This window comes from Panthera onca, chromosome E3, assembly GCF_046562875.1.
Source record: "Panthera onca isolate mPanOnc1 chromosome E3, mPanOnc1 haplotype 2, whole genome shotgun sequence".
NCBI classification, from domain to species: Eukaryota; Metazoa; Chordata; class Mammalia; order Carnivora; family Felidae; genus Panthera; species Panthera onca.
The window spans coordinates 9,429,374-9,441,769 of NC_138354.1; the positions used below are offsets into that span (position 1 = coordinate 9,429,374).

Consider the following 12,396-nt stretch of genomic DNA (forward strand, 5'->3'; position numbering starts at 1 on the left):
GAAGACGTGATACTAAGTGAATGATTCCACTTATACGGAATGTCCCAAACCGGCAACTCTATAAGGGATGCAGGCAATTAGTAAAGTGGACGAGCGGTTGCTCTGGGCTGTGGGTGGGGGTAGGAATTAGTGGGAAGTGGCTGCTAATGGCTATGGGGTGGCCATTTGGGGTGCTGAAGAGGTTCTAAAGCAGTGGTGATGGTTTGCATAAATCTGGGAAAACGTTAAAAAACACTGAAGGATATGCTTTTTTTTTTTTTTTTTTTTTTTATCTGAGAGAGCGAGTGCAGTGGAGAGGGGCAGAGGGAGACAGAGAATCCCACGCAGGCTTCTCGCTCAGCACAGAGCCCAACGTGGGGCTCGATCTCATGAACCACGAGACCATGACCTGAGCCGAAATCAAGAATCAGACGCTTGGGGCGCCTGGGTGGCGCAGTCGGTTAAGCGTCCGACTTCAGCCAGGTCACGATCTCGCGGTCCGTGAGTTCGAGCCCCGCGTCAGGCTCTGGGCTGATGGCTCGGAGCCTGGAGCCTGTTTCCGATTCTGTGTCTCCCTCTCTCTCTGCCCCTCCCCCGTTCATGCTCTGTCTCTCTCTCTGTCCCAAAAATAAATAAAAAAAACGTTGAAAAAAAAAAAAAAAAAAAAAAAAAGAATCAGACGCTTGACTGACTGAGCCCCCCAGGCGCCCTGAAGTGTATACTTACTTTAAAAGGGTGACCTGTGTGGAATGCACACTGTCTCATTAAAGCTGTTACCCCAAATGCATACATATGAAATAATGGCCAGGAAAAGGGGAAGAGTTGTGGGGCTGGGGCAGAGCCTAGCAGTAAGGATTATCAAAATAAGCTTTCTAAAACCTCAGTAACTGAAACTGTAGGATACTGAACACAGAAAGCCAGATCACAGCACTGGGACAGGAAAATCTAGAAAAAGGTCCAAATACATACGGGAATTATGTACTTGATAAAAGCAGTGGAGAAAAGGCGGATGCTGTTACACGGAACTGAGCGGTGTACAAAAAGGAGCCGGACCCATGCTGCGCGGCTGACGCCGGGATAAACTCCCGGCAGACCGAACGTTAATTATGAACAAGGAAAAAGTACTAGGAAGCACCAGAAGAAAACGTGCGAGAATTCTTTCATCTCCTTAGAGTCAATGACTCCAAGTCCAGGAGTCACAGGAAGAACAATAAAGTGCACTGTGTAACTTGTACACACACACACACACACACACACACACACACACACACACAATGCCAGGTGAAAACACAAACTACTAACTGGGGAAAATATCTTTAACTCGTGTCACAAACAAGGGGTTAATCTCCCTAATAATGTTAAGGAATTCCTCGAGAAGGCTCAATCCCAACAGAAAAGTGGGCAAAAGAGTTGACCAGAGAGGGGGCGCCTGGGTGGCTCAGTCAGTGAAGCATCTGACGCTTGGATATGGTCATGATCTCACGGTTTGTGAGATCGAACCCCAAGTTGGGCTCTGCGTTGACATTGTGGAGCCTGCTTGGGATTCTCTCGGCCCCTCCCCTGCTCTTGCTCTCTCTCTAAAATAAATAAACTTAAAACAAAAAAGATTTGAACAGAGAATCCATAAAGAAAGAAATGCCATCATCAGCTACAAAAATCTGCTGAAATGCATTCATAAGGAAAATGCAAATTAGAAGTGCACAGGGATACCTGCTTTTAACCTAGAAAACTGGCACTCCCCCCCCCCCCCCCGACTTACATACGCTCTACTGGCAAGGCTTTGGGGCAACGGGTTTTCTCACACACGGCTAACGAGAGTGCCCTGGTGTGAGCCGGGGTCGGGGGAGGGACAATCTGGCAGCTTCTATCACACTACAAATGCACACACCTCTGGGTCCAACGATTCTACTTCTGGGATTTTATCGTATTAGCAGATGTGGAAATTGGCCTAGAGTCAGAGCAGCATCGTTTGTAAGAGGTGAAAGTTAGGAACGGTCCGAGTGCCCACTGGCAGGGCAGTGTCCAAACAAATTCTAGGATTCACGGTCACATGATGAAATCACTACGCAGCTACAGTAAGGAACGAGGGCGGGGTCTCTGAATCGCTAGGGAAGAAACGCCAACATAGATCAGCCAAAAAAAAAAAAAAAAAAAAAAAAAAAAAAAAGAAAGCATGGTTTATAACCGTGTACGTAATAGGCCACGTTTTGTGTTTTAAAAAGATGTAAAATGAGAATCTGGGTTTTTCCCCCCTGCGTGTGCATCAAGAAGCTCTAGAAAGATCCATGAAATACTAACAACGATGATGAGTGGCAGGAGAGAGGCTTTCCCCTGAATAGTTTGGGATTCCGACCATGCGCGTGAGGTACTTTCTCGTAACATGTAACAAAACCGGATCAGGCTGTAGCTGTGCTCCGGCCACAGCTATGTGAGGTTTCCGTCTGCTCGTGGGCAGAGCCTGGACCGGGAGGGAGGACGAGGGACAGTCCCCAGAGTCAGAGTGAGGGGAGACCCTTACAGTCTGGTTTGTTCACCAGGTAAACATCGGAGGGTAAGGTGTCCCAGGAAAGCAGAGCACCTTTGACGCTTTGGTTAGATGAGAATGTTCTAGCCCGCTCCTCCCTCCGCTCCAGGGAAGCTGGCCTTCTGCTGGACCTCCCTCCCCCGGCTGCCAGGGCCGCGACCCCCCGCCAAGAGCACAGACACACAGAAAACTCACCGTCTTCTTCATCTTTTCCACAAAGCTGCTGTCTTTGACAGAGGGGGTCCTGAAAAACAGAAGTAGCCGATGGGCAGGGGGCACATGTGGCAGCACGGAGGGGAGCCCCAGCTCCGGCCCGAGCCGTGCCTCCAGCTGGGGGACAGGACCCTGGGCGGGGCCTCCCCGTGTCCTCTACGGCAGGCCCGAAGCCTCTGGAGACACCACCACCTTCAGAGCCAGGACCTGCGGCCCCAGACAGAGGAGAACGAGGGTGGAGGGCTTGACTCCCATCCCGCGCCATCCAGCCAACAGTTCCGATGGCCCGGTCACCCCTCTGATCCCCACAGGCTCCCAGGGCCACAGACCGGGGCAGGCAAGTCCCTTCAGAAGCTGTCCCAGCCTCGCCTGACATTCTGCTCTACACTCGGATGCACCGATTTATATGCCACTCCCTCGTGATGGCCCTCAGCATTCTGTCCCACCGCGGCCTCCAGCCACTTCCTCTGCTGACAGACCCCTGCTCCACCCCTGAACCCCCTTTCCGTCCCCCACACTGGGCCACATTACCTGTTCCCTCCTCTGTGACCACGGCACCTTCTAGAGCCCCGGACCTCGTCCTCTCCAGAGAGGAGCCCGTCTACTCTCCACTCCCTGCTGCTGGCCTCGTGCCCACTCCCTCCCATTTCCTATCCTGTCCCTTCTCTCTCCCTGCCCCAGGCCTGCAGGGCCAGGTAAAGATGCCCAGTGAGCCGTGCCAGGGACTCTCAGGCCTACACCAGCAAGGTGCAAAAACATACCTTTCTCTGAACGGCAAATCTTTAGATTGTGTGAAATACAGCCCGTCTAAAATATGGCTGTCTCCATTCAAAACAAAATGAGTAACGGGGCGCCTGGGTGGCTCAGTCGGTTAAGTGTCCGACTTTGGCTCAGGTCATGATCTCACAATCCGTGAGTTTGAGCCCCACGTCAGGCTCTGTGCTGATGGCTCAGAGCCCAGAGCCTGCTTTGGATTCTGTGTCTTCCTCTCTCTCTCTGCCCCTCCTCCGCTCTCTCTCTCTCAAATATGAACAAACACTAAAAAAATAAAAATGAAAAAAACCCACGACACGATTAAGGAAATGAAAGGCAAGCCACAGCATGGGACAAGATGTTTGCAACTTATGTCTATCTGACAAAGGACTTGAGCTGAGAATCTCAGGAATCCCTACACATCAATTAGGGAAAGATGAATAATCCAACGGAAAAACTGTGAAAAGACTTGAACAAGCACTTTCCTTTTTATTTATCTTTTTTAAGATTTTAAGTAATCTCTACACCCAGTGTGGGGCTCGAACCCACAACCCCGAGATTGAAAGTCATGTGTTATTCCAACTGAGCCAGCCAGGCGCCCCTTGAACAGGCGCTTTCTTAAAGACAGTCTCTAAATGGCCAAAGGACATATGGGAAGGTGCTGGACGTTAGTAGTAACCAGAGAAACGGAAAACAAAACCCCAGTGAGCTCTGCACACGCACCAGAATGGCTACCACGGGAGAGACTGAGCGCATCACACGCAGGCAGAGCTCTGGCGGGGAGCACAGCACGGCCCAGCTGCCCTGGAACACCGTTCGGCAGTATCTCCTTAAACCTACAACCTGGCAGTTCAGTCCCTGGTAGACAGCAGGCAGAGCACATTGGTGCCTGTGCACCAAAAGCTGTGCATAGAAGGTTCCAGCAGCGTTAGACACGCGGGTGCCAAACTGGAAACAACCCTAATGATGTCCATCCGCAGGAGGACAAACAAACAGTGGCACATTTACACAATGGAATATTCTCCACCGCAGCAGTGAAAACCCACAAACGATCGGTACACACACGGGGAGGAGGGAGCCTCAGGGCGTAATGCTGAGTTCGAGGAGCCGGATGCAAGAGAAGGCACCCGTACGACTTTGTTATGCAAAGTCCCCACGCAGGAACAGGAGGCAGGACCCCGGAGGGACAGCAGGGGCGCCCGGGGTGCTCGAACAATCTGTGCCTTGATCCGGGTGGTGGTTACCCACCCCCGCTCACGTGGCGAGGTCACCCTGTGTGTACCTTTCTGCAGATACTGTATCTCAAGAACACTCGCGCTTACACAATTTGCTCCCAAAATCCACTTTTTCCGGCAACCAAGACCCTCCGGGAGGCAGGGGTGGCAACGAGGTGGAGGGCCGAGCAGCGGCTCTGGAGCCGTGCGATTCCCAGCCTGCCACTTTGCAGCTGAGTGAACTTGAACCTCAGCCAGAACACGGGACCAACAAATACCGCTTCGGAGGCTTCTCCAAATGTCAAACGAAGAAAAAGCACAACGAGCACGCGGCACGCAGTCCGGCAAGCACGGGCTCTCGGCGGGACCCGCCGCCCACTTTACAGGAAGGCTGCCGGAGGCCTGACTCGCGGTCTGACTCCAAGGTCTTTGCTCTTTCCACTACATCCTGTGGCTTCCTGCGCGCGGGAAAGTGCAATAAAGCGAAAGCGGAGTCAGCACACACCCGCACGTGCGTGCTCACACACGTGTACACAACCTACAACCGCATAAACGTGGTATCTGCTGGGGCCAGAGGCCTGGAGTCTGTGGAAAGACCTCAGTGAAGGCTGCTTCTAAGGACGCCTCTGCCAAGCTGCTTAGACACGTGATTTTGCAGACATAAAGATAACAGACTTGCTTACTCCCCTGGGTTTCTCACTACATTGGCAGCTCCAGGACCAGAGCCACTTTTAGGGCCCCAGAGGGAAATAACATCACCTGTGGGGCCCCAGGGGCGGCAAGGCCTGGCGCCCGCCTTGGCCACTCCAGCTTCTTCCCTCCACCCCAGAGGTGCCCCGACAGGCAGCTGGGGGCCGGCTGCCCAGACCTCCCACCCGGAGATGGCCCAGCTGCCCAGCAACCCCGAGCAGGCCCTCCCTGACTCCCCGTTACCCCACCCAGCACCCCCTGGGGAAGGCCCACCCCTAATGGCGGCAGGGCCAGGGCAAGAGCAAGAATGGAGGCCCTCAGGCCGGGCCCCCCCACCCCCCACTCCGACCCATACTCCAGAAGAATCTGGTGTCTGTCTGGACATCTCGGATCGCGTGTCCGACTTCTGTCCCTGCCCTGCCACGAGCAGCCACGTCTTCCCTGCCCTTCCGGTTTACGCTCCGCCTAAACCAGAGCGCTTGCCACCTGTGCCCACCTGTGCCCACCTGTGCGCTCACACGCATGCTCTCCCAGGACCCCGTCAGGTGAATACAGCAAGGCACACAGGGTTGGGACTCCCACCGCGGCTCACCGTCTGAGTTCTGAGCTAGGAAAACAGACTGCCTGCATTTCAACATAAATCAAACTCAAATCCAAACTGATGCTTACGTATCAGCCAGCTAGGTGAGCGTTTTTGATTAGATACTCTAAGAAAAGAGCAGGCACAGAACCACATGCAATTTCCATTCATACTGTGCTGTGGGTGTTCAAGACCCACTGATCGTACGTTTTAAAAAATGGTCAGAAAGATGAAGTTTAAGAGGTGTGAATTTCTCCCCAACTGAAAAGTGGAACAAACTAAATGCATTTAGTTGACACCTAAAAAGCGCGAGGCTTGGGGGCGCCTGGGTGACTCAGTCCATTGAGCGTCCAACTTTGGCTCAGCTCACGATCTCACGGTTCACGGGTTCAAGCCCTGTGTCGGGCTCTCTGCTGACAACTCAGAGCCTGGAGCCTGCTTCGGATTCTGTGTCTCCCTCTCTGTCCCTACCCCACTGTGCTCTCTCTCTCTCGCTCTGTCTCAAATATAAACATTAAAAAAAATTTTTTAATACATTTTATAGTTATAAAACTGGGGGCAACTCCAATGTCTAAAAATCAGGGACAAGCTGAACAGGTTACGCAGCACAATATGACACTGTTCACTACTGAACAGGGAAGCGTGGCTTGCCTCTATGGGCGTGGAAGGATGTTCGTGATTCACTAAGTGGAAAAAAGCAGGTTATAGGATAATGCAGGCGACACGACCCCGTTTTGTTTAGAAGGGAAGGTACAGAAGCGCACATGTGATGGACGCCCGGGTGGCTCAGTCAGCTGAGCATCCGACTCTTGATTTCAGCTCAGGTCATGATCCCAGGGTGCTGGGATCGAGCCCTGGGTCAGGCTACGTGCTAAGTGTGGAGTCTGCTTTAGATTTTCTTTCTCCCTCTGCCCCTCTCACATGGTCTCTGAAATAAAATTAAATGCATAAACAGTTTTAATAAAAAAAGGGCACGCGTGAGCACGTTAAGGATTGTTCTCTCCCAGTGTTAAGCGCCCGGGAGTCTCTTTTGTTTCCTTCTACGGCTGATGTCTACTCCTAACCCCCTCACCCCTGTTCTTCCTACAGTGAACACGTAGTGCTTCTGTAATAAGAAAATAAGAATTACATTCTAGGTTTAGAAACGTGCGTGGATATGGACAGATTTGGGAGGTTCCGTCCGATAAGGACAATTGGAATGGCTAAGCCCCGAGTAGAGACGACATCAGAGATGCAGGGCTGAGGAACACAGAGGCCTCTGATGCAGAGCGCGTCTCCACCCTGCAGATCCCCTGGGCCTCACCGACCTCCTGCTCACCGTTGCCCTGGGTCGCCCTCCGTCTCTGCCCACAATGCCCTTTCTCTAACTTTGTCCCACGAGCTCCTATGTACCCCATCTCTGAAGACACAACATACACTTTCTTCTTCAGAGCACCCTGTTTGTCACCACCTTCAACAGGGCACAGGCCTCGGTTCAGGCCCTCGACTCCATGTTCGCGACTCATCGCTCCATCTGAGGCCTGGGGGGAGCTGTCGGGGCCTCGGCACTGGGCACCATGCCTGGCACGGGGCGCGGCCTCTGGGGCGTCAGGCCTGAGAGGCTGTTGGAGGGGTCAGGGTCTGCCATCAGCAGAAAAGCAAACTCTTGTCTCTTCTCAAGGACTGAGGTTTCCATAGAAGCCACATCTGAAGAAGGGGGGCTTGAAGACACGAGGGGTGCCCTGCCGCCCTGAGTGCCTGCGCCAGCCTCCGCCTTCCGACGGCCTCCCACCAGCTAGGGGAGAGACAGGCTCCGAGGGCCATCATGGAGGAGGGAAGGGCCCAGCCCTCCGAAGGGGAGGAGGCTCCGGTTTGAATCCTGGATCCGCCACCAACTGGGCCTGTGGTGGCATCGCAAGGCCTTGGACTTCTCTTACTGAAAACATTGAATCTTGGCTTCTGCAACGTCCCCTCCCTGTTCCTCGTACAGCATTGGGAGTGTGGTTAACTCTCAGGGATAAAGAGGGTGTTCCCTAGAAGAGAGCCACCTGGGTCACTCTGTAATTTCAAAAACGCCCAGTGGCACAAAGTGGCATGTGCTAAGACCAAAAGGGGGGACCAGACAGTCCACCCACAGGGCATCTGCCGAAACCGGGAAAGGCCTCCCAGAAGGGCTGGGCTCTATTCTCAGACAGAAAACAGATCCCAAGGGAAAGCCACGGAAACCGGGCAGCTGACAGGCTCTTGGATGAGGCCCGTGCAGCCAGTGGGGAGCTCAGCTCTGGCGGCCCAGGGGTGCGTGGCCTCTGACCCAGACGCATGGGGCCGGAATGCCAGGCTGGCGGCTCCGGGAGCCGGGGGACCCTCCAGGTCTGGCTGAGAATGTTCGAGGCGGGGAGAGATGGGCTAGCCCTCCTGCCCCTAGAGGAAGTTCTCCAAAGAAGCCTTAGCACCTCTGTGCTTCAGCCCCTGGGAAAGGAGGAATGCTCCCATCTTTTCCCCTTGGCTCCAGGGCTGGCTTCCAGAGATCGGGGGCAGATCGCACCCCATGGCGGGAAGGGAAAGCCGAGGACACTAAGGAAGACCCCTTGCCTCCAGTCATTGGCCCGACATGACACGGTACAGTTTCCTACTGGTCACACGTGGCCTCGAGGAACAGCAGAATCCACCCTTCCACCACCGCCCCCCCCCCCCCCTGCTTCCCACAAAGCCCTGATGCCAGGCTCAAGGTGGCAGAATTCACCTGCTTGGCCTGTGCAGGTCCACACCTGAGCGCCCTCAAAAGGTCTAACCCAACCTGACAGCTTCATCCTGGGATGTGCACGTGGAACCTGATCTTCCCCAGGTGGAAGACTCGGTGACCGGGGCCTTCCTGGTTTCCAGTCCAAATCCCTTCCTTTGGAAGTGGGGAAATGCAGCCTGCAAGCCAGGACCAAAGGGGCTGATGGTCCTATGCCCTGCTGAGCCCCCCAGGGGACTGCTCCAACTCTGCTGGTCAACTCCACAGGGCACCCTCCTCATGCATCTGGGGCGTCCCTGTCCAGGAAGGGGCCCCCTCCCGAGGGGCATCAGCGTGGTCTGCAGCAGAGACACGTCTGGAACTGACCTTCTCAAGGTTGGCTCGTCCCGCGGAGAGGAGTACGTGCACCCCATGGTTTCTCTCCCGACCCCGACTTAAGGGAAGAGGCAGCTTCTGGCTGTCTCCGGGAAACAGGCAGGGAGCCCGCGGCTAGGAAGTCGGGCTCTGTCCATCTCTCCGCAGTGCTGGCGGGGCCGGCAGACTGGCCCGGGACTCTAAAAGTTCTCCCCAGCCCTCTCGAAGTGTCTGCTGAGCCTCTGCCTACGTCTGTCCCCACGGGCACAGGCAGGACTTGGGACTCCAGCCTGAGACCTCCCGTGATGCCCTGCGTTTGGGCGTACACCCCTCCTCCTTCTGTATGGACCGAGGGAAGGAGAAAACCTTTCCAACCCCGACTCGGGTCTCCTTGGTAACTGTTTATATCGGAGTCCTTTCTCCCTACTTCCTCCCCCTTTCCCAATTAAAAAAAAAAAAAAAAAGGGAAGTCTTGAGGCTGAATAGAGCTCTTCTAGACACTAGAAGGCAGCTGTGCAGGTTGCTATGGCTGGGCTGTCTCTCCACAAAGGAAGCGGCATTGATCCCGCTGCCAGGGCGCCTCAGGATCATATTAAATTAGTTCTGGTTCCTGTCTTCCTCCCCACAAAAGAACTATGGGCAGCAGAGCCCAAGACGCGGGGCCCAGGTCACCTGGGAGCAGCATGTATGCAGAGGGCAGGCCTGCCCCCCACAAGGTGGACCCCACATTCGCTAAGGAGACATTTCCTCCCGGCGGCGGGGGGCAGCCCATCAGTGGCCCCCCAGGACAAAAAGCCAGCAGAGGAGATGGCAGCTGGGTCGGGCTTGGAGCCCAGAGACCACGCGGGTCCAATTAGAATTTTCTACTCCCAAATTGGGAGCAGGAGTCTCTCCATCCAAGCTTCAGAAGTCAACTGCGGGATGCACGAAAGGGAGGGCGGATGAAAGCACTGAGTCACTCGCATGAAGATGAACCAAGATGTCCCCGGGGTGATTCATTTCCTTTCCAGTCCCGGCAACACGCAGAGGAGTTTGGAAAACTCCGACTCGAGTGTCCTTTTCTACAGCACAGATCTCTCCTGAGACTCTCCCCTGCCCTTGGCGACACACGAGGCAGCCAGGCAGCCGCTGTGGGAAAGCTGCCTTCTGGGGCCGGTGTGGTGGCCGGTTCTCCACCCCCAGGGGCAAGGAGCCTGCCACCAGAGAGGGGTGAGCCGAGGCAGGCCAGCCAGGGCTGTGGCTGAAAGCAAACGGTGTGCAAGAGCCACCTTTTGTGAATACAAAGTGATTCCCCGGAGCTTAAATAAGAACCAGCAGGTGAACAAGGGCAGATCAGCAGGGGGCACCCCAGGAGGACACTGCCACCAGCAGTGGCTGCCCTCTGGCAGGTGGGAGGTCATGAGTCAAAGCCAAAGCAGGGAATGGGAAGTATAACTTATTGAGTGCCTACTGTATGACAGTTAGTATTCAAGGAACTCTATACTGTATTTCATTTAATCTTCCTCACCCTGCCAGATCGGCTCTTGGATTTCACAGCCAAGGGCAGCGAGGCTCCGGGGACAGTGGGAAGCCAACTCTGGGCCTGTGGAAGCCCAGAGCCACAGCAGTGCACGGCCGCGCCCATGAGCAGAGCAGACTGTGTGCCCCCATCCCACCCCGTGGGGCCAACCACCGCTGACAGGAGTCACCAGGCACACTCAGAGAGCACACTTCCCGGCCCCTCCCGGGGATCCTCGGCCCTTGTCATTTGGCATGTTCGGAGGCTCGAGGGGACTGCCGTTTCCTTCAGGCACATCCTACCATACAGCCTTCAACGCGTATCTACCAACACGCACATCAGGCCTCCACACCTGCCGTGTGTGGCCCAGGTGGCCTGCCTTCCCAACACCGCAGGGCAGAATGCTGGCCTCTCCCTTCCAGCCCTACAGACCCCCGGGGCGGTGCCTCTGGAAGACTGGGTGCGGGCAGGGTCAGCGCTCTTGTGCAGGAGAGCGAGAGAGATACTGAGGTCCACGGCCCTGCTCAGGGTTATTCGCCAGTGACAGTGACAGAGAGAAGTCATCCTCTGCTCAGATGCCTTGTCTCTTGTCTCCATCGGCTTTGCCATTTGCAAATGGAGATGAGAGCCCTGTTTTACAAAAGCCCCAGCCCAGAACCCTTTCTCCGCAGCGCTGACACCTTCTGCTCTGCGTGCGCTGTTCTCCTCGGAACCTCAGGCCCCTTGCCAGTGCCCGCCGGTCAATGCCAGTGCCACTGGGTGACCTTCCTCCAAGCCACTCCAGCTGCTCTCAGGACTCTGCCCCGGTTCAGTCCTTCCCTTGGGTCCCCTTTAGTGTCAGATAAAACCCACCCCGAGGAAGGCCCGAGGCCCTGTAACATTTACCCCCAGCCTTTTCTCTCCTGTCTCAGCTCCGTGACCCCTGACCCCCACTGTGACTCCCAACCCACTAGTAACCCTGATGCTCTCCATGACCCGACCCCCTCCATCAACCTTATTCCCCTCCACGAGCCCCAATGCCTCTGTGACCCCCAACTCCCTTGCTGACCCCCGACTCCTTCATGATTCCCAATTCCGTCAGCGACCCTCGACTCCCTTCATGACACCTAACTCCCTCGGGGACCTCTACCTGGGCTCTGGCAGACACACCATTGCCAGCGGAGCCCTGGCTTCTGCACACGTCTCTGCTCTGTGAGCCCTGCTCTGTCTGTGCCACGGACCCTCGCCGATGTCCGCCTGTCTATGCCAACGCCAGCTTTCTACTTAGCCTCCCAGACTCAGTTTGGGGGCACCTCAATCCTGACGTGCCCACCCACGGAGGGCTGACCCTCTTCTGCATTCCCACCGCCTCTGGCAACACTCCTCTCTCCCACATGCACGAGAGCCCCCAAGGACACTGCTTACCCCTGCGCCCTGGTGCCTGGCACAGAGAGGGAACCACGGGCAGTGAGCACCGGGTGCTACTCAGCGAGGTCGAGAGGTCCACGCCTTCCCGGACAGGCCACCTTTGGAGTTGTAGGCACAAGGCAGAATGGCAAAGCCACTCCGGTCTCATCAGGGGACAGGGAGGAAGGAAAGGCAGTGAAGCCGCTCACGGTCAGGGGGGCAGTGGAAAACCCAGGCCTGCGCTTGCGGGGGCGGCGTGAATACCCCAGAGCCCCTCTTCTCGCCACTTCCCGATGGCGGGAGGCTTCAGGCACTGCCCACCCTCCGCGTCCACAGAAGCCTATCCTACACACTCTCCTCTTTGCACAACTCCTGTGTTTCTATTTTCACCTTCGGCAGAGCCAAGGACGTCTCTCTAGCAAGAGTGACCCTGAACTGGATGCGGACGAAGCCCGGCTCATTCTCCATCTGTCGGCACCCGCCAGA

At 55.5% G+C, this 12,396-nt stretch overlaps 1 protein-coding gene across 2 annotated transcripts in view; it reads right to left on the reverse strand.

Moving 5' to 3' along the window:
* The window catches only part of POR (cytochrome p450 oxidoreductase), a 64,041-nt gene that overhangs the window by 8,621 nt on the left and 43,024 nt on the right, over positions 1-12,396 (reverse strand). For both annotated transcript variants that reach the window (XM_060649225.3, XM_060649224.3), the window contains exon 3: positions 2,699-2,747. In XM_060649225.3, coding sequence (XP_060505208.1) covers positions 2,699-2,747 — 49 coding nt within the window. The remainder of the gene's footprint in view (positions 1-2,698; positions 2,748-12,396) is intronic.